The sequence below is a fragment of the Polistes canadensis genome, unplaced genomic scaffold (assembly GCF_001313835.1).
Source record: "Polistes canadensis isolate GaletaPanama2010 unplaced genomic scaffold, ASM131383v1 scaffold_203, whole genome shotgun sequence".
Lineage (NCBI taxonomy): Eukaryota > Metazoa > Arthropoda > Insecta > Hymenoptera > Vespidae > Polistes > Polistes canadensis.
Genome location: NW_014569750.1, coordinates 76726 through 104230, shown reverse-complemented (window position 1 = coordinate 104230; position 27505 = coordinate 76726). Strand labels below are relative to the sequence as shown.

General features: G+C 34.7%; 1 protein-coding gene across 1 annotated transcript; it reads right to left on the bottom strand.

The window, feature by feature from the left end:
* Window positions 1-615: 615 nt before the first annotated feature.
* On the bottom strand, window positions 616-22028 carry LOC106789771 (1-phosphatidylinositol 4,5-bisphosphate phosphodiesterase epsilon-1-like). The gene is made up of 17 exons (XM_014754250.1): window positions 21983-22028; window positions 21325-21659; window positions 20281-20426; window positions 15017-15212; window positions 9795-10244; window positions 8942-9303; window positions 8731-8832; window positions 8370-8655; window positions 8069-8322; window positions 7661-7956; window positions 7350-7576; window positions 6855-7082; window positions 5958-6182; window positions 5241-5544; window positions 4792-5146; window positions 4373-4696; window positions 616-4282 (listed from the first exon to the last, which is right to left on the bottom strand). The coding sequence occupies exons 1-17, from the start codon at window positions 22026-22028 to the stop codon at window positions 2770-2772; spliced, it is 5649 nt and encodes a 1882-aa protein (XP_014609736.1). The 3' UTR covers window positions 616-2769.
* Window positions 22029-27505: the final 5477 nt, after the last annotated feature.

Genomic DNA, 27505 nt, shown 5'->3' with positions numbered 1-27505 from the left:
TGTGTGTGTGTATAATTGTTTATAATATACGGAGCCGCATTTAACATTAAAAAGCGCGTTACGGCGCTATTATTTCACAATTAAAAATTTTACTCTTTACGAATAACTATTTTAATAAAGTCAGAACAAAAATGTTCTTTAATTTTGTAAATAATTAACATTTGAATGTAAAGTGATTTATTTTAAAAGGCTTTTTAAAAAATACACAATTATATATATATACGCAAACCCATGTAACTATGTGTTACTTTAATTTTATCAAAATAAATTGTTATATGGAAAAAAAAGAAAAGGAAAGTATTGTTAAATCGAAATAAATGAATTGACGAAAAACAAAAAATAATGAAATTGAAGTAAATCAAATGATTTCTTCTTCTTTTTGTTGCTTCACAATAATTTCGCGCTTAGGACCTTTAAAAAGTATAAATACGATCCTGTATATATGTGTGTACATATCTTCTAATTTTCTTACCATCGCCGACGAAAAATCGAAATAGAATAGAAAGCACCCGGGTAATATTCTTAACGAGAGTGGTCCCAAAAGTATTAAGGAGTAACCGTTTCCCCCTTTTACGCAAGAGCTTTTCGAAAAGCTTCGAAAATTTTTTCTATCTTTTTTTTTTTTTTTTCTTTTATTTTATTTTATTTTAAATCTTCTTAACTCTGTGTGTGCATCAAATTGTTTAACTTTATTCTTTCTCGGGATTATCAGCGACATTAAGTTAAAAACGCAAATGCGTTTTTTTACTCTAACAATTTTATTGATATTTTTGTCTTCGAAGTTTTTCGACGACCGTCGGCCTCCTCCTCCTCCTCCTCCTCCTCCTCCTCCTCCTCCTTTTAATCGTTGACGATGCTGTTCTTTTAATTATTTATTTTATTTTATTTTGGGGTTTCTTTGCGAATGTTCTCAGGGGGGGGTGGGAGTGTCGAGATTTAATTAAAATACACATAACGTTTAATTATCGTTATTAGTAGCCATTATTCGTTTGCGCCTATTTACATAAACGTTTATTTTCTCTCATTCTGATAATAACTAATTTGTAATTATTCTTCTTTCATGTTTTGTATAGAGTAATCATATATACACATATATATTTGTTATATGTGTGCATGCACAACGATGTCACGAGACGTCGGAAGAGACGAAATTTTTTTTCCTTTTTTTTTACATTTTTTGCATTTAAGAAACATGATTATTATTATTATTATTATAATATATATTTGTCGGATTCAGATTGATTTACAATTTTTCGTAGGAAAAGTTAGCGCGTCGGTAGTTTTTAGAAAATGGATATACAATATTATTTAGGATGCATTGGAAGACGGAACGAGATTCTTGTGGCATCGTTGGCAGAATAGATATCGTTCGTCTAATCAATATATTTCATCATGCTACTGTCTGTCATTCTGTAGTTATCTTGTGTTATTTAATTAACAAAAATTAGGCTATCTCGGTATTGAACGAACCTTCTCATTCTTCTTCTTCTTCTTCGTTCAATTATATGCACTTGAAAATTCTTGGCGCATACATTCTATTTATCTTGCAATGTGTTTATTCGAATGCATAAAAGCATGGTAAATAAAACAAATCCACACTTCTCTTATTCTTGAAATATATACAATCTAATAATAAAGTTTCCTCCAAAGAACAGATAAAAAGGAAGAGACGTTAGTGTATATGTATATTTCTATGTGTGTATGCATATGTCTCTGTGTGTGTTGTGTGTAAGAAAGTAAACATCAATCAATTTTGCAAATTTTAGCGATTTATATATTATGCATCTATATATATATGTATGTATATATGTATATAGAAGTTTGATATCTTCGAGTAATAATATTAAATATGATAATGAGTTCATGGCCTTTCTTTTTACATGTGTAAGAAATAAAAGATTATTTTTTTTCGTAGATAATCATTTTCATTTTGTTTTTTTTTTCTTTCTAATGACAGACAGAACAAGAGAATAAAAGAGAGAAAGAGAGAGAGAGAGAGAGATAGAAAGAGAATGTGTGTGTGTGTGTGTGTAAAATTGTACTAAGAAATAATACTGACGTGTTATAAAGAAAGCCCCATGGATTTTGGCTTTCTTTTGATCATTTTTGTTGTTCTTTGCCGACACGAAATGTCGTAATTATATACGTATACCTAAATTTGTATGCTCGAGTATCACTCTATCGCAACGTGATAATGGTCCAACACAGATATAGATCGATTTATGTTTCTCGAACTAGAATTTTCTGATTTGTTCATTAAAATTTGAGATATGATTCAATTAGTTCTCTTTCAATAATATTTATAATAATAATTATTATCGAGCTTATTAATGAATACGAGTAGCACTAAAAGTATTCTATAATAATATATAATCGTGGATTTTCATTGAAATAAATGAAATATAATTTTCATAATGATATCGTTATTTTAATAAAAGGCTCGCAATTGTGTAGAGATAATCCATTGTTCCTCGTATCATATATAATATTAATAATATAATATGACTCGTCTCTAAAGAATAAAATATTTGAATGAGATTGGCCTTTGTCCTCGTACTCTCGTCGAATTCGTATACAATTGAAATGTCTTGATTTATTTTCATTCGAACCTAATTGATACCTTTGAGGCGTTAGGCTAGTATTTCCAATGAATTATTAATAGGGGGTTGTTGATGGGGGTTGTTAATGGGGGTCGGTGATGGGTATTTTTTAAAGCTGATTTCTTCGAGCGGCGAAGATCGAAGTTATCGACGTCGCTCGCGACTGCCACTATGATTTCCAAACTCTTAATTTCCTCAATGATACTTTCTTTAAATGAAGTGCCGCGTTAAGTATATCAGATTCGCGAGTATCCTCACCGTCGGAATGAACTTCGCGTCTACGGCCTGACATCAATAAACGATGTCTCAAACCTCTTGAGGTTGGATCAGATAGGGCTTCGCTTACTGGAACTTTTTCCTTGCTCGATCCAGGTAACGATACGGATCTACCAACGGAGAAACCCTTGCTCAGCCTGTCTAACGTTGTCGGTATTAAATGTCGCCTAGGTGCGATTTGTTCTCTTTCTCTTAAACTAAATCTACCTAAGGTCTTCCAAAAAGCTTGAGTGCTATAAACATTTTCGTCGTCCCTGAGGACTCTTTGCTGACGACTACCGCTACCAACAGCACCAGCTCCACCCCATTCCAATTCCTCGACCAATACAAATTTCATAGGATCTTCCATTCGCCTTGCCTTTACCAAAGCCTGAGCTAGAACGTCTTGTGCGGAACTACTCACTGGTACTCGTAAAATAGCGTAAGGAATTTCCGGTGAAACTTCGTTAATGCAAACTAAAAAAGTGTCTTCCTCGTCCCATATATGTGTTGAATGATCCCGCGAATTGGTATCCAATTTCGAATGTCCGGCCGTACTTCGAATCGATAAAAGCCATGCTCTGCTACTTGGATCATCCCCGACACGTTTTAACAGAAATCTACCTTGTCCTTTCCACAATGCTTGAGCTTGAAGAGGGTGCTCGGTAGGATCGAGAATTCGTTGAGTAGGTAATTCTTCTCGATCACGTTTTTCCCAACCACGGGAGACTTCCTCTACGAGAATATATTCGTCAACGTGTTCCGGTGATATTCCTGCTTTTTGCAATGCTTGTAACATCACTTCTTGGGTAGTACTTTCTTGGGTTACTTTTAAAATGGTATAAGGTTCTTCCGGTATTACGTGATAAACCATTAGGAAAAACATTCTTCTTTTTAATGTTACCCCACCGAGTCCTGCTGGATCTACGGTAGTCAATTTATCCGGTTCTTTACTCGACGACGGTCGTTTCGATGTCGTTTCCTTGTGATCGCGACAACAAGTATTGTAATCGAGACTTTCCTCTTCCAAGCGGGAATAGATGAATAACGTGGATAAAGCTAATGGTTTATTTTTACACGAACGCAATCGTACGTGTCTGTAACCTGGTCGTAGGCATTTTAAAGGTATCACGCGTTGAGCAATCAAATGATGAGAACTTGCTTCGACTATACCTAATCTTAAAAAGGCTAGATCTTTAAACATCACTTGGAAGCAGAACTTTTCATTCCATATTGGATTTAGGGCATTGTTTTGTATGACTTTGGTTTTATGTTTTGCACAATCGATCGGTATGCCCACCAACTCGATTTCAACGTACGTACTGGCCAAGAAGTTTGTTGCTGAAACGTATTGCCCAGACACTATCGATAAAGCCAAATGGGCTGAGTGTAGACCATCAAATTCTTTGTCCCATGGATTGAATCGCCTACAAATATAAATATAAATATTAATGATACGTATTCTCTATCATTTATTCGTAATAATACATATTTTATAGATAAATAATTCGACGTGCCTATACATCATATGAGTCTTGTCCCACATCACCGAAGGTTTCCTCACGTATCCACATTGTCCGTTCTGTTCGAACATGGCAGCATTCAAATTTAATCCCGCATCGTCGGTTTGATAATTCAACGCTACCATTTGAATACCAAATGCCCAAAAGATCACAGGATTAAAATTGGTTGAATCGATACGCATTCCCGCTGGATACGTTCGAACTAATTGTGTTTCTGTATGAGCTACCACACCCAATGGCTGCTTCCTACAAATTTTTTTGGCTGCGCTTTCGTTCAAAGACGAGCATTGGAAGCATGCTGGTACGCCACGGGTCGTCCTGATGAACAAACAACAACAATTGAAAATATTCATTATCTCTTTTACTTTATCTTTTTTTAATACACATCCAAAGAGAAAAATATGAGTAAAAACCTGATGAAAAGATTATCGATGTTACTGCCACCACTTGCAATTGAAGCAGACGTTGAAAGAGATTGCGGTGATCCCGAAGAAGAAGCTACCCCACTGCTACCGATTCCAGCAATGCTGTGTCTTTGAACAGGCCCAGTATGAGCCTGATGACGAATTTTTCCAGATGTACCCGTTCCCGGAGTTGTGTTTAAGCCACGAAATTTAATAGCTTGCAAATAAACAACTAAATCTGACAATTCCTTAGCGATTTGACTACTTTGCTTTGGTTGAACTTTATCGTCGGCGGTCTGATCCGATTTTAGACGAAGTTGTGGCTGGTTACCCAAATATCTTTCGTAGCTCGATATCGAATTGTCTAGAAATAAAAAGAAACAAAATTAAACACACAAGAGTTCCCTATTTATTCTCAAACTTTGAATGTTATTTGAGAGTTGAAAACAAATGATTACCATCGATATTATCGTCCTCGTCATCGTCTTCCTCATCATCCTCATCTTCGCTGTAATATTCGACCACGGACGGGCTACTAACGTCCGTTCGCATTTGTTTCATGGATGATGCTCGATCGGATATCAACATTTTGCTACGATAAGATGTCGATGCGTGAGATAACGGACCAGTTGGATCCACTACTAATTTCTTATTTTTTATTAATATCCTATGTCGCAATTGAGATGGTGAGGGTAGTTGAGGATCGTCACCGAAATCCGTTTCAAATAAAAACTTCGTTACAAGTTTCTCCCCAAAGACCAACTGTAATTAATAGAAAACACTATTGTTTTTCTATCTAATCGATGTACCAACGTAAGCAATTCATTTATAATGAGTAACGCGAGTAACAGCTGTTATCTTTAACATTTTAATTGGGGATGGACTCGTTAAGAATACTATAAAGACGACGTAAGTTAATAAGTTCCCCACTTAAAAGGTTAAAATAATCTACGTTAATTTCAGTTGTTGACAAATTCTTTATATATTTTTAATTAGATCGAAGAGAACACATTTTTGGTAACTTTCCCACGTAACACTTTTCACGATTTTTCAAGTGCTTGATATAACCTGACAAAAAAAGTATTTGAAACAAAAGTTGAGATCACTTTTCGATTGTGGCTGTACATTGCAATAAAAAAAAAAGCTTACAAGATAATTGAAATCGATAAATTTACCTGAAAGATCTGTGCCATTCGTGCTTGTTGACTTTGGGAGCAGTGATTTTCTATGGAGAGTATAACCGGATAGGGTGAACTGACGAATGCACTCCTGTCAATCGCTTCTACTACCAATCGAAATGGGATCTTTGTGGTAAAGGTGTGGCCGTGATAAATGAGAGGTGATCCATCGTCCCCATCCCAGCAGTCTAATTCAACGCATCGACATCCGGTCAAAAGGACCTAAAAGATAGATTTCTCTATTTGAATTCGTTTAGTTTACACTTCGATACTTATTTACGATTTATTTTGATAAAATGAAATACATAGGAACGGTGAACAGTAATCGTCGATCGTTTGGCTTGTTCGCAAAGACTGATTTAATTTCTTCGAATAGGATCGATTACGACGATTTAATTAAAACCGGAGAGAGAGAGAAACTTAGACCGTTTTAACGTAATTTAGAATGTATTGGATATTTGATAAGATCGATTGGCGTACAACGTTGATTTCGAGAAAGTTAAAATTGGAAATATCAGCTATCGAATCGATCGGAACTGATGTTTCTTGTGAGCTTTGGCTAGTAGGTCAAACGATGGGTCAAATGGCGAGTAAAATACTAGGTCATAAGTTGAATTGGGCCAATAAAAAACTTATGCATAAACTTTCCTACTCTCAGAACTGACAAAACGTTAATTAAAACACACTACACAGCATCATTCTTCGTAATTTGATTTACAAATAATTACTAACTCGCAAAACAATCATTATTTTAATTGCTGGTAAAGATAATTTTCAATAATATTCATTATACCAGACAACTCTGCGAGAAATAAAATGAAAATTCTTGAAACAAGCATTAGATTTGGAAAGTGCTTCGACTTTTAGGAATATTAGCGTTTAAAAATGAGTAACCTGTGAATAAAGTTGGACGGATGATTCGCCCTTAAGCTGATGGCCAGTCAGATAAGTGTTGTGGGAGCTTGCAATGTAATATTGCGATAAGGGCTGCTGCATTTCGTTTTCCAAGGGTGTCGCGTATTCGTTTGGAAAAGCGTAATTGTCCTTGTCCATCATGTATCGTGCAAAACCCTCGAAAGACAAACACCATTGTGTGCGTAATACTGGATCTGGTTCATGCCTCTGAAATTAGAAAATGTAGGGAAAAACAAATGAAAATTTGGTTGCATGTTTTTTTCCAAAGCGTATCTCGTATAGTTCTAGTCTGATTTATCTCTAATTTGTGTCTAACTTGTTCTCGTTCATTGAAAGGGTAAAATCTAAAGATAGATAGATAGTAGGTAGTAGGTAGTAGGTAGGTAGGTAGGTAGGTAGGTAGGTAGGTAGGTAGGTAGATAGATAAGTTAATTAATTGTTAGTTAGAGTAAGACGGAAAGTTAAGAAATTTACCTTGACGAGGGCTTTGATCTCGTCGTCGGTAAGCTTTTCTTGTTGTCGAGATTCGAGGAACTTTGTGAATGTGGCAAGAGTGATTACTTGAGACTTGGACGTGTCGACGCCAGAACAATTGTTCATTATACTCGCTGCTGCAACGGCGTCAAAAATTTGTTTCTTATGAAGGTTACCAGTGGTTTTGTATTCGTGACAATCGATGGAATTGTTTCTGGTTAAAAGTCCTATATTTAAAAAATATAGGAGATTATTATTTAGATAGATTAAATGTGATTCGAAATATTGTAATGATCATTATCATTTGTTACCGATTCTTTGTGGGGTGGCATCGCTGGTTTGTCTTAATACTGCTGGACGTGTACTAAAATCTCGAAGCGAACCATCACTTTGACTTCGGCACGTGATCGCAAGCTGCCCAAAGAGATCACGTAGGTCCTTTCTAGCTCGAAGGCTGAACGATCGGAAAAGTGCCACGAACTCGACAAAGTTCAACTGTGTCTCATACATAATGGAAGTGGCACGTGTTTTCACCTGCAAAGAAGTTTCCGATCCACCTGGCATTCCTCCACCATTTCTGTCCTTGTCTCTAGGAACGCAAAGCAAGCTGTTTCCAAGTGATAGCGATATAGAATGAAACAAATGAAAAGTACAAGTATATGTATTGTACATACATATAATATAAACACGGTTAGATAAGTTTTTCATTTGATCGATACCTTTGTAAACTGGAATAAGGCAAGTTGGAAGTTACTATTCTTTCGGCTGAGCCAGGTGGACTGCGCGATGTAATTCGATCTCTGCTGGCTCTTGGCGACGCTGGAATTATTCTTGTTAAGGATTCCCTGCTACCAGTTATATGACGAAAAGGTGTGCCAGATAAACCGCTAGATAAACCGCTAGATAAACCGCCAGATAAACCGCCATCCGAAGACGAGGAGTCGTATTGTTTAAAGCTGATCTCCTGAAACGTCTGAGTACATACTTTCGAGTCTATTGTAAATTTTTCTCTTAACATACCTTTGTCAGAGCATGAATATTGCCGATAGATTTGGTCTTTTTTCCCTTGACGTTTCTTTTGCGAATATTAGCACTACTAGTTGGCGAAAGGGTTCCAACACTTTCGGTTAATGACCAATCACGGCCACCAAAAACTCTTATCGCATCAGCGGTCATAGGCTCGAGGCAACCTTCCTCGAAATACAATTGTAGATATTTTTCTTTAAGCCAACGAGATCTTCGATCCGTTAATTGTCGCTGTCGCTTCAGGCCTCGTAATATCCAACACAATCCCATATACCATATCCTAAAATAAAGGATCAGAATTTTCTAATTTACTGTATTCCCATCCTACTGTTTTCGCGGCAAAATCTTTACTCACTTGCCAAGAGCCGGGGGACAAAGTAGAAAGAGCAATCGATTGTCAGGCAGATTGGAACCATACATGAGGCCGATACAAGAATCTGACCCAGGTAGGCCATACCTATACGAATGATACGATACGATACGAATTACGAGATCACGAGTTACTATTTCCTTTTTGTTTTTTTTTGTTATTGACTCGATAAAAAGGGATCATTTTGATCCTTCACCTTTTGCATATGCTCCTAAGGTCGGCCTCCCTGTCTCGGTCGCAACAACCAATCATGATTTCTTTAACGGAGGCCAAATCGAGGTATCCTTCCTCTAAAGTGACCGATGCACAATCATTTTGTAGTGCCGCGTATCTGCTTACTAAACCAGCTGGCATATTATTCTCGGGATTGCTAGTGATTGAGAATTCGGTGTAGGCGGCGGTGTTGGTTCCGAATTGGCCCGTTTTCAATGAACTCCACGGTGGTTTTTCCCAGACGAAGGTACCGCACGCTCGATCAACTCGTGCGAATACCAAGGCCGTTCTCGAAGTGCCGCTTTCACAATCCCAATGTACCAACGTTGTACCATGGTGTAATATCTAATCACATCAGTTTCCTTTATCTTATTCCTTTTTCCATATAACATTTATTGTTTCATGATAAACGATACAAATTATTACGATACACGGTTACTTTCTTCTCTCTAATTGTAAGATATATTAAAGCTTTATTAGCAAGCAAGTAGTTAGAACAAATGAGTATACCTAGTTACGATAAAGCTCGTATCAACATAATTAATTATTACCGCCGACCCTTCCTTCCTTTCACCAAGTTCACAGTTTGCTCCTAGCAAATAAGGGAGTCCCTTTTTTTACTTCCCATTGCGGTCTCTGGCTGGAACAATTCTCATAGCTATTTCTCTAACGTGTTAAAGCAGGATAAGGGAGGAAAACGCAAAATGTTGCCGAGAGAAAGATAAATCTTTTTTATGGCTGTCGTACCTACTTATACGCTTTACTAAAGTTAAGTACCTAATTATTATTCCCCTATCCACACTCACACAGACAGTTATCAGGTTAACTCAATATACCTGTAAGATATGAAGATCCATTCCTGTGCGTGGCGCGGCAACTGGGAAAAGGGCAACCCCATGATCTATGGGGATCGGTTGGACCGGCTTATAAGAATTAAGATCAAGATGATAATCATTCTCATCGCATTCCTCGGCCATGTAGGTCTGCTCGATCGCTGTGGTGTGTAGACTGAGGGTGCGGTGAAGGGAGCCGGTGGTTGCATCCCTTCCTCGAGCGTGCCGATGATTGTGGAATAGTGCAACCTTTTCCAGGACGGCGTTCGTATCGTACCTCTCGTTTGTCTTTTTTAATGAGCTCCATCCTGAAGGAGCTTCGGTATTACTCTCGACGTCTATCCGTGGACCAACCGATGCACCAGCACCAGAAGAACTTACATTTTCAATCGGCCCAATCTCTTTTGTTTTATCTTTCGTGCTCTCGCGGCTGTTCTTTTTCTCGATATCGCTCTGACAAATTAAACAAAAATATTCAACAATTTCTTTTATTAACTGTTGTTATATATATATTAAAAAATAGTCATTTATTAGTCATTATGGTTTATGTAATATTATGTTTTTTATTCATTAAAACGGACACGAACCTTTTTTGTTTTTACGATCAAATAGGCAAATCGTTGTTAGTTTTAATTTATAAATAGAATATATTTTTCTTTCGTCCAAGACTACCATCTTTGCTGACGACTAACCGATGATACCACCCTACTTCGTCTCTATTTTGCAACTGAACTATTCAAGAAAAGAAAAGGAGTAGGACTGTTATTCAACGCCTTGTATAAATAGTCCTTTCTGGAAATATGAATATGACCACCGAGCATTGTAAACAGTTTGTGCAGTATTACAAATTTCTAAGACGTCCAAAGTCAACTGCAATTCATTCTGCTTTAGTTTATCATTCTCCCGTCGGCTCATCAGAATACGCTTTCACGTACATGAACAAATATTTGACAATTTCATCGTTCGACGGTTTCTTATCGCCTCAACAAAATATATTTTTAAACTACGAACTTTTACGAGTATTATGCAAGTTTCAAAGTCACAATATTTTGATGCCAAAGGATAGAAAATATTAGAAATATTTAGAAAACGATGCGCGAACTTTATTTTCTAAACTAATTCAAATACAAGTACTGCGTGAGAGAGAATGAACAGAAAAGCAACATTCTTTTGTCGCATTGTGTTTCTTTCTTCCATTGGTTTTTTTCTTAACAAAATTCTGAAAAATTGACCAAACTATATTTCCAATCTAACTTTTCCGTCGTTAATTAAAAAGATTTCCAATTAACCGATTCATGGGTTGTGAAGAAAACTTCTACGTTACATCTTGAAAAGACTGATCATTATAATTAAATCAACTTTTAATGCTTATTCATTAGAGAGATGTTGCATTTGTTTTTTGTTTGTTTGTTTGTTTGTTCGTTAATTATATTCGTATAAGTTTGCGAGAGTAATCGTCGGATCATATGATAATATAAGTATAAAGAAAACATGATATATAAGAAAGATTTTTCCTATTACCAGGGGAGGGTTAAATGTTCTTAAGTGGGCTATAAATTTGTAGACTTTCACAGTTTGAAAATGTGAAACGAAAATTTACCTTGAAAGGTCTTCAAAAAGAATAATTAAGTTTAAATTACCTAGGAACTTATATAACCATCCCACCCTGTATACCTATACAAATAGTAAACGCTATGTTAAAACGTTACAACAACTTACACACATAAATACAACTCATTATCATTTTTTATTTCATCAAAATCATTTGTTGAAAAATGTACATACTTCCGTTGAAACTTTACACCAAAATTTAGTCTTTACAAACGAGTCAGATTTCATATATAATATCTAACGACGAGAAATATTACTTGTTATTAGTAACGCGTAAGAATTCATCCAAGAGTAAAAACATGTGCGAGTGATGAAGGATTTCAGAAAAAGAAAAGAAATAAAAATGGAAGAAAGAGACAGGTGGCGGCAGTAAGCCAACTTAATTCAACCACACCCACAACAAGCCAACTGTCAAGCCAACTGTCAAGCCAACTGTCAAGCCAATTCTCAAGCCAACCCAAAACATCCAACACAAATCAGGCAAGCAAGGAGTATTTGATTTTTCACCGTGGTGATTATTAGCGACAAGAGCAAGTAGTTTCCGCCGGCCTACAACTATCGTAACTGCTGGAGGCCGATAGAAACCCCTATCCTTGTCGTTTTACAACTATTTTCTTCAGCTTTGATTTTATATTCTTCATCTTTTTTCTTTTTTGTTTACTTGTTCTCTTGCTTCTTCTTTCCGTTTCACGTTGACTTCTTTTTGTTTTCTCAATTCTTCTTCTTCCTCTGCATCGGTCGTAGGAGGATTCTTCACGCCAAGAAACGAGGAATTCCGTTTGGAATTTCTAGTAAGTAAGTAAGTAAGAAAGGAAGAAAGAGATAGGAAGATGCCATGCGGTTTGAGAAAAGCGATTTTCTTAGGTGTCCTATCGGATAAACCATTCATCCACGTCTAACGTTTAAATCTATAGCTCCTGGGAGATGTCCAACGTTGTTCTCACCCAGAGTGAAAATATTATCGACGTCTTGCACTTCAGGCTGCCGCCTCTTTTTCTTTTTCTTCTTTTTCTTTATACGTCAGATTAAGTAAATTCGAATCTCTTAGGGGTATTGACAAGATTTTTCTTCTCTTCTTATTGTTCAAAACTGACTTCGAATAAAGATTTCTTTATCGAGACGACAAGATATGTTTAGAATTTCAATCAAATCCAATTTGTCGAGAAATTATTTCTCTTTATCCTTCTCATATCCTATTTGATAAATCTTTCTATCAACGCGAAAGAAATTCTTTTTTTATTTGTTTTTACATTAAGAAATTAATTATGCCATTTGTAATATGAAAATCATATATGTTCTCTCGATAATTTATCTTCTCTCTCTTTTCCATTTAAAATAATAATTTATTCAAATTTTATTCAAATTTCATGACACTTTATATATGAGTGTATTTCGATACTATAATATTTAGAGATTTATATATGTTACTGTCAAAGCCGGCATTACTAGTAAATCCTCGGCATTACTATGAATGTGAAGACTTTTTCGAGAGTTTTTCCTATAGCATCGAACATAATACTTTGATATTCTATAAACAAAAATCCCAAAACAAAATAAAATTTGTATTTAATATATTCTTAGAATGATTTTCAATAAAATGCATGTATAAAACATTTCGTTGTAAACCCGTTAATCTTCCGATACGATAAAGAACAAAAGATACAGATTTTTCGTGGACATTTCTACGAATATTTGTCTAACTAATGTCTAAAAAATATAACCTGAACCTTTGCAAATCAATTTAGTTTCCGATAAGTTATTTTACACGTAGGAAAAAGGGTGTACTTTAATTTAATTTAATATAAGAGTCATTAAAATCTATTCCCTCCTAGTATAAAAAATATTTACAAAAACTTTTCAAAGAAATTACAAAAAAAAAAAAGAAAAAAGAAAATAGATAAAAAGGAGATAAACGTAGATTACAGACATTTATATAACTTTATATATTTATATAACTTATTATATAAACTCCTATGAATTTCTCGTCAATTCGAAAACGACAAGGTTGTGTTAATAATAGAGCTCATTGATCGAGATGTATTATTATCTACGAGAGTGCAAATTGGAGCAGATAATATTAGTACAAATAACGATTTGCGATTTTAATCTCATCCTCTTTCGAATATTCTCTTCTAGAAAATAATATGCACGTATATTATAATGTACATATTGATATATGAGTCGTTCAAAAGCTAATACGATTAATTTCGAAAAACAAAATTTGACAAAATTAATGTTGTTTTAATGGATATATTTATACAATTTTTAATTACTTAGTTTGATGACAAAAGTATTTAAAGTTTCTTTTTATTTCAAATGATGTAGGCATCTTTACAGCAAGACAAGTTACGTACAAGATATGCAAATAGAAACGTATATACGATTAAATCGTTTAACAATGAACAAAATTATTTATGCTATCGCAATTGATCCAAAAAAAATATAACAAAATTGACTTTTTTACGACTCATATGTTATACACCTTAAGTGTTAATCTACTCTATGTCTTTCTTTTTATTTCATATTATTTTTCCTCTGTCTATGAACGATCGAATGATATTTTTACATTTGTTCGGCGATGACAACGACAATATTCGTAAATTTTATTTACAAAAAAGAAAACCCATCTGATTCGTTTGTTCTTTACTTAGAGAAATGGGGATGGGAATGGGGATTGGGATGGGAGTTGAAGGGAAAAAGCTGGCAATTTGTCGAATATACGAGGGACACGTATAATTGATAATTGATAGAAAATAGGTAACACAAAGAGAACGGAAAGGCACTATCTCGATATTTCCAGGACGTGCTGCCAGGAAACATTGAACACGCAGTGATAATCGATCTTCTATTTTGCGGCCGCGCGTTATACCTATCTTTCTTTTCGTTCTAGAAAAGCTACTTTGGCAGATTCTCCCTCTACTCTCACTCTTCTCCCGAGAGAAAAGCTTTTCTTGCACACTTTCTGGAAACCATACCCTCCGAGACTCTACCTTTGGGATTAGGCTACCTCCGAGATGAGTATTACTTTACTCAAACCGTGTTTGAGAAAAGGAAGAATGATTATCAGCTTCCATTGGATACGTGTTCGTGTATAGTAGTAATGTATACTATAAATATATCATCTGCGGACAATAGCTCCTTTCGTGATATGTTTTTCGAAGGTTTTTCGTAAAAGAGGGGAAGAATATAGAAATGGACGTGTGTATGAATTGTTATTGATATAGTTCTTTTTCTTTTTGACGGATCTACAAAAGAATAGTCACTTATTCCTACACGAAGATATCTTACTAAGATCAACTTCCTTGTTGTATACCTTTTCACCAGTTTTCTTTTGACCCTATGCTCTCGATACGGTGGATCAAATAAATCGAGAAATAACAACAACAAAAATACACGAAAGAATGGACTTATCTTCAAAGATTTATTATTTCTCGTATAGTTTTTCTTACAAAGAGGGGAAAATTATGCTTTTTTCACGTAATGTGAAAAAATAATAATAAAATAAAAATAAGAACTTTTAATTTTCGCTCAAACTTTGATCTAATAATCATGACGATTATAGATGATGGTTTAATTCGGTTTTTGAAAATTAAGCAAGAAGATTAAAATCTCACCTTGTATTCGTTAGCGTTGACTTCTCTTAATTCCCGCAAAAAGGCACCAAAAAATGGTACCACTGGACATTCTGGCATTGCGAGAGCACGAGCTAACGCATGCTCGTACTCGGAAGACAAAAGGGCGGAGGCAAGATATTCCAGAACAGGAATTGACTCACTTACGCTCGGGTAAAATGGCTTCAGCTTGTTTGATCTGTAACCGAAACGTTTTTATTTTCTTTTTTTTTTCAAAACCTGATTTTTAACATATTTCATTTGGCCGAAAATATTTGTTCAGTATTTTTCTATACGCACTGAAAAGTTTCATTTAACTAAAGTAGTCATTTCAAAGCTATGGTCTAACGTTGATATATTTCTTCAAAATAAATATGATTAATATTTCTTATTAAAGTATTATATATTTCTATTTGTTCGGGTTACTTTTATTAATTAATGATCGATATATATAATAATATAATAGGTCATTAAATGAATTCCTGTGGGTTCAGTTTGAAGATAGTTCATTCAAAAGTACAGGAATTGGAAACTTTTGAGAAACTACTTTTTCCGACTCGATTAAATACCAAGGGAACGTTTTTGAGAATTTTTATCGCGTTCTATTCGCTTGCCCCGATATTCTACCAGAGAGCGCTGAATTTTTCTTTTCCTTTGTTTTTTTTTCTTTTCCTTTTTCTTTTTTTCTCTCTCTCTCGTACATTTCGACCTCCTCTAACGGTCGAATATGGATTTTAAAGTGGAACGAACGAAAACGAACGAAGAGGAAAAAAAGAAAAATGAGAATCGAGTTTAGAATTTTTTAACGAAAAAGGAAGTTGATACATATTTTAACGTGGGAGAAGTTGCTGCTACCATTTTCAGAAACGTATCCTATTTTTCCCCTACCAACAAGGATTCTCACGTTTTAACCTTTATGATAGTTCTCCTCGTACGTCAAGCTTTCTAAGACTAACTATTAGAAGTAATAGTCTAACGTCACGTTTGTGGGATCGTCGAAGATACTTGTTATTTGAGTTAAGTGGCTTTACTGTGCACAACTTTTTCTCTCCCTTTTTCTCACCATTTTTCTCTTACATTTTTGTCGACAACGATTTTTGTCACACATATTCCATTACAAAGAAAGAACAACGTATGGAGTTTAATTTTTGTTTAATATTACAAAAAAGGAAAGAGAGAGAGAAAAAGCGAAGGAAGAAATGGCTCGAGGCGACCTTTCTTATTCTTTACGAACAGGATTAAATTTGCCCTTCGGAGATTGCAGTCTTCGGGCATACAATCTACTCACTATCTTTCCTCCTGTCTTTTTCTTTATTCCTATTCTATTCTATTCTTTTTTTTTTTTTTTATATTTTTTCTCTACCTTCTGAAACACAAAAGATCGAGTAAAATGAAGTTTACGTTTAGTACCACTTGTTATGATTATCTCAAAGCAAAGAAAAATTTCGTCTAATTTATCCGACTTACACGCGGCGTTAACCTAAATTGAAAATCTCGCTAAACGAGATTTGATTTTTTTTATTCAAAAGTCATCAGAAAAATCTAAAATGATCAATGATTTGTTTACTTTCCCTTTGGCTTATGAATAAATCAAAAGTATTCGCAAAATAACATTTGCACATTGTGATTTAATATCAAAAATTGCGTTATTATAATAGATTCAGTTTTCATAATAAATTTACTAATTACTGAACATCTTTCTGTTCAAATGTTTTGCCAGCGATCGAATTTTTCAAGGCAATAAACATACTGACACGTAAAAGGTTTATCCGAACGCAACCCTTAAAACCAAGTGTTGCTCGATGAATCGATTACAGAAGCACGCGGTGAATCGATCATTAATGCATTTCGATTTGTTCACTTTTTCAAACGTTTGCATCTCAATCAAATCTATGACTAATTGTAAGTCATGCTTATGCACTTGACGTTGAATTTCATTCATTGATTTTGCTCGGATATTCTACGAATCCAACCGGTTTAATTTTGTATCAGAATTTTCGGTATACTCCCCGTATGTGTGAATGGGTGAGGGGGGAAAATAGGGAGGAAAAGAAAGTTGAGTAAAACAACAGCTCGATTCCATTTCTCTCTTCAGCCACAAATGACGCTTTTCCATTATTGGAAGCCACGTAGTAAGCCACGAACGGGAAATATCCGGAAGAAACATCCGGTAGATAGCCATTAACTGTTCTACCCCTAGAAGGACCACTCATCCCTTCTCTTTTTCTCTTTCCACCACCCCCTGTTCCTCTGTCTCTTTCTTTCTCACATATACACACATTTCTCTTCTTTCTTTTGAACTATCTCTTTAAACCTCTTACGACTTGTGCCACAATTTTCTTCCTAATCTACACGTGGATTTCCCCAAGTTCTCCACTCCCACCTCCACCCTCTCTCTCTCTCTCTCTTCTTCTCCTAACTTGTTTGAGAAACTTTCGAGATCTGCGGTTTCCCAAAGAAACTTTCCTAAGGTATCGGAAGAGAACGATATCGAAGAACGATGGCAGAATAAGAGGGAAAGAAAAGAAAAAAAAAAAGAGCAAGTCCCACGTAAAGTTAGACTTTCTTTTTCGAAAGAAAATGTTGCATGCAAACGGCATATTGTAAGTACCTACTGTACTTCTTCTTCTTCTTATTCTTCTTTACTACTACTTTTACCCCAACGTCATATCGTTATTTTATATTTCTTATTTATATTTTTTCTTCCACTTTTGCCTTTTTATTTTTGTATATTTCTCGTTCTTATTTCTTTTCAATATTTTATCGAACTGAGAAAACTGGAACGACAGTTCTTAAATTCTATATCGTATATTATACTTTTCTATATATCTTTTATAAATAAATGTATTGTATATTGTATTATTGTATAAGGTGAAAAGTTATCTTAGGTGATTTAACAAATCAATTCTATTCCTAGTTTGATAATTATGTTAAAAATCATTATTTTTAATTGTTATTATGAAGAAAATATTATTGAAATTATTATTTTGATAATTGAAATCATTTAGAAATTGTTCATCAATTTATTTCAAATTGCGTAACATAAGTATTTAAGATCGAAATAAGAACGATAACCCCTTTCAGTTATTTTATTTCCCTTTTAAAAATTCTTTTCCGTTGAAGGGTTTTAAAGGACTCACGCGCGATACACGAATATTTTATATTCATTTTAGAAAACTCTCCTTTCTAATTAAAGCACTCCAAAGAATCATTATTATATTCACAACGGGAGAATAAGAATAAGAAGAAGAAGGAGGAGGTGGAGTTGGAGGTGGAGAAAAAAAAAAGTAAGTCTACCTATACAGGGTTGAAATTACGAGCGAACCGCGTGGTGGCCCTTCTTCAAGGCCGTAGGATGTAGATTAAAAAGTTCTTAGCCACACGATGGAGAGCAACTTCCATCTTCCTTGGAAAGTCTTTCGTGGAATGGCACGTAAGGCACGTAACTAAAACATTTTCTCTCTTATTTTTTTCTCTACTTTTCCTTCCCCCTCTCATCTCTTCTATAATACTTTATTTTTATTTTTATTTTTATCTTTAGTTTCTTTTTTTTTCTTTCTCTAACCCAAACAACACAAGGGGGAGGAACGAGAAAAAACATTTAGAAGAGACAAAAATATGAACACGCTCGTAAGCTTAAATTCTTTCTACTTTTCCCCTTTCTTTTCTCTCTTCAAACCGACAAAGATAATTAGCCCGTTGCTTTCGAATTATCTTTTAATTGAACGACATTCGGCGAGAGGATATTTTTTACACTACTTTCTGATGTTTTTTTATCCTTTTTTTAATAATCAACGAAGGTAATTTTGTTCGTTACGTATGGCTTTTCTCATCATTCATATGGACTAAACAAAAAAGTAATTGACAAGGAGAATTATCTCGTTTTTTTTCGGATTATCTCATCTTTTCGTTTGGTTCTAACAAAAGAATGAAAGATACTTCGATCCTTTCGGAAAAAATGGCGTCGACGGCGGCGGCGTGTCGATGTTAAAAGAAAAAGGGAAGGAAGAAAAAAAGGAAGAGAGAAAGAAAAAAGGAAAAAAAAAAAAAAAAAAGAAACAAAGAAGGGAAAACGTTTTTAGGGCTCTGAGAACGATAAAGTTTCGCGAAATACGTTCGCTTTGAGGAAGATAATGGATGTCTAGGCGAAAGCCACTTCAAGATCTCGAAGCAACGAGACGAGATACGAATCCGAAAAGACATCCTCCCATTGTCTTAAATAATGCATAGGAGGGGAGAATTTGACGCTAGCAAACCATGAACCTGATGCGAAAAGAACATTTCTACTAGCAAAAGAAAAGAAATTCCACTTTGTTGTTTTTATATCGTTTATCTATTTATATGTGTTTGTACGTATAATAATATTTTTGATATACAAGTACTATATACTAATAAATAAAGTCTTTTACTTTGATTGAACGATCGACAACAAAATTCTACAGACATTTTTGGATCGCCGAGTAAAGAATCGGGTGTGATCATCGGGAATTGGGGGGGAGTATGTATTATTCCAAGGGATAAAGATTAGGCAAGCCGTCCTTGCTCGATTTTCCCAAGTTTTAACATGGTGTGACATCGTGGAAAGTTCGTAGAAACATCTAAATCGGATTACACTTGCAAAACTCGAGAGAGAAAGATATATATATATATATATATATTCTCTCTACATTTATCGACGTTGAACGTGACGTGTGTTTGCGACGAATTGAGATGGACACTAGTACGAGTAATAGTATCCATCTCAACTATTCTCGTTATTATGATCTATGTATTTCAATATACGATGATTTATTTATTCTACACGAGAAGAAAAGAGTCTTGGTCATATTATTATTACGTTCCTTATTTTCACGATTGCATCCTCCGTTATTTTCTTTTAATACCATCATTACTATCATGCAATATATTATTTGTACCATTATCGTTAAATTATTAGTATCATGTTATTTTGATTATTATCCCAACAACTGTATATAACATTATTGTAAGACTATTAAATCCTACAGGGTTTACCCTATTTTACATTTTTTTTTCTCGTCCTTTCTACAAGCCCTTTTCTAACCCTCGTCAAATTCTTAAACCGAGCCCCAACTTTCTTGGAATTTTTCATTTTCCCCAAAATCCGTCCTTCCAAGCTATTTCTAAATTTATTTTATATACCTTTATAAAAAGATCACACTTTAATTAATATCTACTTTTTTACAAAATCTAACGTTTTTCGTTTATATGTTTTATTTTTTAAACGTGTTATAAACATTAATACTTACTTAAGACCAGCTATAATCTCCATAGCCGAATTAAAGTTTCCAGTATTCCAACAAGTTAGAGCTACTCGTAGTAGGCAAGATAACACTGCCTGACGTTCTTCTACAGTGGCACCGCTGGTTATAACGTGGGTTACCCATGAGCTCACCTATAGAACACAAATAATGCACGAACGCAAATGATTTATCGTACATTGAATTTTTCAATTGCATATTTGTTGTAAGATTTATCTCCTATTTCAACACTAAACTATTAATATTCATGATTTAATGAAAATTTATCTCTTACTGATAATATCGAATGATACAGGTTCTCTCTCTTATTATTAGTAGCAGTAATATTATGATAAGTGCAGTGGTATTATGGTAATCGCAGGACAATCAACATTGTACAAACACATTGTTTATAGAATTGGTTTCGTAAAACGTATCATCGTTACGTTTACATATATATTGCTCGGCTTACGTTCGATATTGTTATCATATGCATTCGACTGGGTACGAAATGTAATCAATCGTTACTTTGAAAGAGAGAGAGAGAGAAAAAAAAAAAAGAAAAAATAGGAAGATCTATCGATTTTGAAAGACTGCGAAAAAGAAACAACACTACTGCCAATGGAAATGTAAAAGATTATGAAAGAGAGTATGAGAGAAAAAGGGACGGAGAAGTGGAGTGGTTGCTTTAACCGAACTATAACTGGGCTTCCTTGAGGCAAACTTTTGTACCTTTTTACGAGTACCTTGAGGCAGACACGTTCGCGACCATGAAATTATTTCTCGCGTGTGTTTGCGTAAGAGCAACCGAAAAAAAGAACGCGCAGGCGCCAAGTTTGTTCGGTCGTCGGAGGGTGAGAAAATTGGTCAATGTAGCAGCTTATCGTTTCTCGATTCTCCCTCACACTCTATTTTTACCATGATCTGTCTCGTATCTCGAGAAAGATGAGAGAGGGTGAAACGATAAACGAGCCGATAAACGCGACCGGTAAACGACGTGGAACGATTAGGAGGGTGGAGAGAAAGAGAGAAGGGGCAGGGGTGTGTATGTACCTCATTGAATCGATTGATGAGCGTCTGAACGGAAGCAAAAACTGTAGGACCGGGCCAAGAGGATTCTTCCTCGGTCTGGGTCGAGCTATTTGCTCTGCTTGGGCTGCTGCAACTGCGACTCGGCGACGGGGGTGGCCTCGCGGCTGATTTTTGCAATGCGTTTTGATCCTGGGACACTTGCTTTAGGTACTCGTTAGGTGGTACCTGATAAAATAGTTGGTATTCGACTTCCGTCAACCTGAGCGCCACCTCCTCGGGGAAGTGCAGCAGCTTGTGCAGATCCTCCAGCTCCTCAGAGCTCCGAGGCAGCTGCGGCTGCGGCCGCTTCTCCAGCTCTGTAACATTTCAATCCTATGTTGGATTTTTTTATACACGTCTCTCCCTGTTATTCTTTTGTCTTTTACATCATTTCGAGAGTACGACTATATAAAGTTCTACAAAGATTTTCTTCTCTAAAGTGTTCAATTTTCTTAATTTTTTCTTCAATTTCCCAAGGATATGAGAAAAAAAAGAGCTTAATTGTGCAAGAAAAGAAAACTGCTCTAAGAGAAATGAGAAATTGTTCGTGATCCTTTTTTCTAATCAAGCACACATATCACAAATGCCCAACTATTATTACGAGTCTCGACTCATTTCTCATTTTCACACTCGGACTAACTTTCAGGAATACTCGAGCATGGGAAATTTGAAAAGCAGTACAACATGGTATGTACAATATATAGGTATATATATATATATATATATAGATGTACGTATGTTCGATCATCACCCTGAGGGATTTTACATTTCCTCGTGCATCTAATTCAAAGCTACGAGAGGAATTGTCTTTGTTGCTTTATATAAATTACACGCTTATAATTAATCTTTCAGAACATATACATATGTATATATCCATTTGCTTTTGTTAAACTTTCATAACGAACTATTCGTTTCTGTCTTTTTTCCTAAACTAACGAACGGAAACGAAAATGAAAACGAAAACGAAAACGAAAACGAAAAGGAAACCGAAAAAGTAAAAGAAATGAAAAAAAAGAAACGGTGGGGTGAAAGAAATTTGGCGAAAAATTTCGAAAGTAACATAGATGTGTTTGCACGGTTGCATACGTTAAGCCCCCATTGCTTGCAAGCACCGATTTTTAAAGCTGACCCAGTTTATATGAGAAATAATTCAGAACGCGGAGAACTGGCTCGACTATACGAGGGTAGTAGTTGTCGCGCGTGCACTAGCATAATGTGCACACACGATGAAAGGGGAGAGAAGAAAAAAGGAAAAGAAAAAAAAAAGAAAAACATGCACTGCGAGCCCGGGATAAGAGTAATTCGAGATAGTTTTGCGAGTGTGGGTGTGGGTGGATAGTAATATGTAGTAGTTTGATATTACTAGTGTCGTTTCTCTTGCGTGTTATCCTCCAAGCACAAACCCCGTCATCATTGTTATCGTAATTAACGGCATCGAAAGTTACGCTGACTATGCGAGACTAACGAAATAATACCTACCCGACTAATAACAGACTCGACTACCTTTCGACCACTGCTGATCATCGTGTTCTTCATTTCGTTGATCGATACAATCACGTATCTTTTCCTATAATCCAATTTTTTCTTCGACCTCGAAATAGATCATCAAATCTTTTTCGACTTTTACAAATGTTGTTTTTTTTATATTTACAATTCGTTGCGGCTTTTAAAAATATAGATCAATCTATTTAAATGATTTAGAAATAGTACCAATCTCAAAAGCCTTTCATTAAATAAAATATGATAATAAATGCTATAATAATACATATTCTACACTTTTTCAAATTGGATAACTTATCTAATCGCAAACTTATCATAAAAATGCATAGAACGCTGTATTTAGAATTCTCGCGGTAGATTCCTAATTAGATTAAACGTAGATATATTCTCTAATTAAGAAACACATTGTAAGTCCTAGAAATTGTATTATATTTTCTTTTTCATTTTGGTCGATACGCGCCCCACCCCCCAATCGTGTTTCGTATAATTTCATTTTGGAAAAATAAATCATAAATTTTATATAGAAATTTTTTAGGTCAATATTTTATTCTAATTATTTCGTCAAACGATGGAAGATAGTGCGTAGATCTATTTCAATGGATTAGAACAACTAGTTTTTCGAGATGTCGAAAAACTTAACAGCTTCTTTTCTTACAATAAATCGAATAACCACGAAAGATGAAAACGAGGTAATAATTTATTATTATCAAATCATATCCAGGTTTATGCAACGTAACTTTCTATTATGAAAAATGGATCGGTTCTGAAACTTAAATCGTAGTGCTTATTTTCGATTAAACTTATCCTCTCTCTTTTACACACACACACTTTTGCAAGTAGTTTTTTAATAACTTCGAAGAAAATTTCTTTTACATCGAGAGAATCAATCTGCATCGAACTTTTTCCGTTAGTTTTCTATGTATTATGATACGAAGAAGAAGAAGAAGAAGAAGAAGAAGAAAAAAAAAGGAAATGACCTCTCACATTTTCATTTATCGATTTTTCAAAAAATATATATATATATGAATATATTACGTTTTAACGAAAGACAATTCGTAAGAAAGATTAATCCAATTTCGGTTTTCTTTTTTTACACATGATACACACCCTCCTATTACAACGTTAATCTCCCCTAGTCTATATAATCGGGAAAGATCTCTTAAATAAGAGAAAAGAAAACGAAAGAAAGAAAGAAAGAAATCAAGACTAAAGGAATGGGGGGGGAGGATGTCAAAAGAAATCTCCGATAAAACGAGAAAATCATGTTGACGCGTGAAGAGATTTATGTTCGGGAAAGGAAGGAAGGGGGGGGGAGGAGGGAAGAAAAAAAATAAAAAAAAAAGAAAAAAAAAGAAGGAAAAGGACACAATGTGGTGGTGGTGCTGCTGCCGCGTGCTGGCTGCCGAATGATGCATTGTTTGTAGTGCGTCATGGTGGTGTGTTACGTTTTGCAAAGGAAGATTAATGGGGATTATTACCTTATTGGGTAATGTTGCGGCCACGTGAGGTGGGGGAAACGATATTAGTCGGAGCGATCGTGGTGTGGTCGCAACGCCAACGAGGTTGACGCCGAATAAACGGCGTTTCACCTGAGAAAGGTGAATCGCCGAGGCTCCTTCAATTCAGTTTGAGGATTATTATTCCCCGATTTGATGCGATATTTAATATTAGACGACGCCATCAGGATGATGATGACCAGGAGGACAATAATTGTTTCCTTATTTCCGTACGTTGCCGTATTATTTCCTCCATCTGGAGGAGGATCCCCACCCAATCGGATATTCGGATTTTTAGGAAGAGGATCTTTTCCAACACTTCCTTTCCTTTTTATTTCTTTTTCTTTTTCTTTTCCTTTTTTATTTTCTATCTTTGGCGAATGCCTCGTTCAATATTCGCCGCCTCTTGGTGGTGGTGGTGATCTTTTTCTTCCTCCTCCTCCTCCTCTTTCTTTCGAGAAAACGATGCCAACAATCTGGATCTGGAAAGAAACGAAAAAAACACACCAAATAAAGTATTACAAACTTCGATTTATTGTCCAGATCGAAAATAAGTGAACGTAGGGATTTATAATGAGCTTTTCGGTAAATTCATTTCGTTGGTTTTCTTTTAAAAGAGACCGAGTAGTCGTAGGAGGAAATAGTTATGCGAGTGAGTGTAAAACAATGCTAAAAGATGAAACTTTTCAGAGAACATCTACTAAGGATTAAGATTTATCGCAAAAAAGCTTTTTTTTTTTTTCTTTCCGATGCCGAACCGTGTCTCTTCAAATGAACTGCTTTTTCGTTGCCAATTAAAAGATTTTGCAATTTTTAATTAAAAGTTAATCGATTATCATTCATTGCAAAATGCCATTGTTCTATATCGTTAGAAAAGAATTTTTAGTTGCGATAAAAAGAGAGAGATAGAGACAACGCCCTAGTTACAAACTTATGGGGAAACAAAATTTCAAGTAGCACATTTCCCCGGTGTGCTGTCTTATCTCAGATATAACTGGTCGCTGGTTTCATATTTGCAGGGTAAAGGGTACAAAAATTTTATGACACGAACAAATGTCTTTTCACTGTCCTCCTACACGCGACATTTACACATACGAGGGGATAGTATCTGTATACATGAACCACCCTTCCTCCTCTACCCTCCTTTTCCTTTCTTTTTTTTTATTGTTTGCAGATAAGTTCGACCTAGAAGATTTTTGCTGCTTATGCAAACAGACCCTTCCTAAAAACATCGAGATAAAAATGAGAAAGAGCAAGAGAATAAGTTTGTCGTCTAGCTGATCGAACGTTTTTCTTTTTTTTTTATAATATTATGATCATCGCAAAATGTTATCTTGCATGCTCAAATATTTGATTAGAAAAATTAAGGCTAAATATCATTGTTTCACATTTTTCTTTCTATCCGATCAGTATTTTTATCATATACAATATTAATGGTATGATGATTCATTTAAAATATTGATTGAATTCTTGTGTTATTATTTTTTCTTCTCTCTCTCGATCATTATAAATTCAAATGATCCTTCAAATATTCATTTCAAATACAAATTTTACTATATCACTGTGTACGTGTGGGTGGGTGTATACAGTTTGCTTAGAATCTCCTATCTAATTTATGCTAATCAGTAAATCAGAAACACTAACGTTACGTGTGTTTATTAACGTTGAGCTGTGCATTGTGATTTTAGATATTGAGAGAGTATTCAGAATTCCTATGTAATACATACATATACGTATTACAAAACCAATTGTACGATACGATACGATATGATACGATACGATACGATACGTCGTTACGTAACATACAGACACATCAATCGATATTGATGTACATTTCTAATTAATTACACGTATATGTCATGCTTAAATTGAATAAAATTGCAGCTCAATATTGGCAGAACCCCTAACGCAACCTGAACATTTTTAGCGTCCAGTATATTGTCTAGGGGCTTCAAATGAAAAAGCTTTACTCGGGGATAAACTATGTGTACTATTTTGTTTCATTTCATTTAATCCAATTTTGTGTTATAATATAATTAAACAAAGCTAAAATGCATCCACGTGTATTTATACCACACGGTTAGATTAAAATGTATGATATTTTGTTAGAAATAAATATCAATGAATGTATGGAAGCTTGCTTGGTAATAATCGACTCGTATAAGTTATCTCGAGTATACCAAGTCCAAAAGGTTAATAACAGCCATTATCTATCCACTATGATTTAAGAGCATATAGCTAGGTATATTTTTTTTTTTTTTCATACGTCATTAAGGTCGCATTCAGTCTGTAATATAAAAAGGAAGAAAAAAATCTACGCAGGAAGTATATAAAAGTGAATAGATAAAAGTATCACTACGTTGAGAACCGATCGCAAACATACTGCAATAATAATCTGTAGAGATAAATCATACTTTTATTATTTCCTTATTGTTCATAATATTTCGATCAAAATAATCGACAGATTTTTGTATCAACTTATACAAAAAAATTGCACGATAACATATTTGTAGCAATACCTCCTTGCTACCAATTATGAAACATTCGTATTTATTTGATCAATATGTTTGTTAATCAATTATCTCTATCGTAGAACGTTTCCCTTTTTTTTTTTAAGATCATACATAGCAATCGAAAAATTTCGAAAATTTATTTATCTTCCAAAATAATTATTATTCGAGCATAATAAAATAATTGTGAAATCAATAGCAATAATTTCTATAACACGGACTTGAAACTTTGGCATAAGCTTAAGATTCTGCTTTAGGGTGGTCGGCGACCACCAGTTGCAAACATGCCACAGTTACGATCAACAGGAATACAAGAGTTACTACATTTAACTTCATTTTTCTTGCCAACTCAAACGATCTACTTTTGATTATTTTTATAGTTCCGATTCGACTAATAACGATGATTATATTAAACTTTTCATTCGCCAATGGAAATAATTAATTACGGGCTTTAATAATTCGATTTCGTTTCATTTCTAACCGAATAGAAAGCTTTAAACTAGAATTAATTTGACTAATTTCCTGTATAATTTGATATTAACTTTTAAGGTAATTAATTAATGTTCAATATACGGATTAAATATTATATTATATCATTATGGATTATACCGCAGAATAACTAATGACATAAACCATACACGTTCTTTGAAAAGATAG

What these genes read in the sequence shown, in the direction of transcription:
- LOC106789771 (XM_014754250.1), bottom strand. Translation starts at nt 22,028, where the DNA reads ATGTTGTACTGCTTTTCAAATTTCCCATGCTCGAGTATTCCTGAAA. An exon ending in ATGCTCGAGTATTCCTGAAA is followed by an intron (nt 21,660 to 21,982) that starts GTTAGTCCGAGT and finishes GAAATGTTACAG; the next exon opens with AGCTGGAGAAGCGGCCGCAG. An exon ending in GAGATTATAGCTGGTCTTAA is followed by an intron (nt 15,213 to 20,280) that starts GTAAGTATTAAT and finishes TTTCGGTTACAG; the next exon opens with ATCAAACAAGCTGAAGCCAT.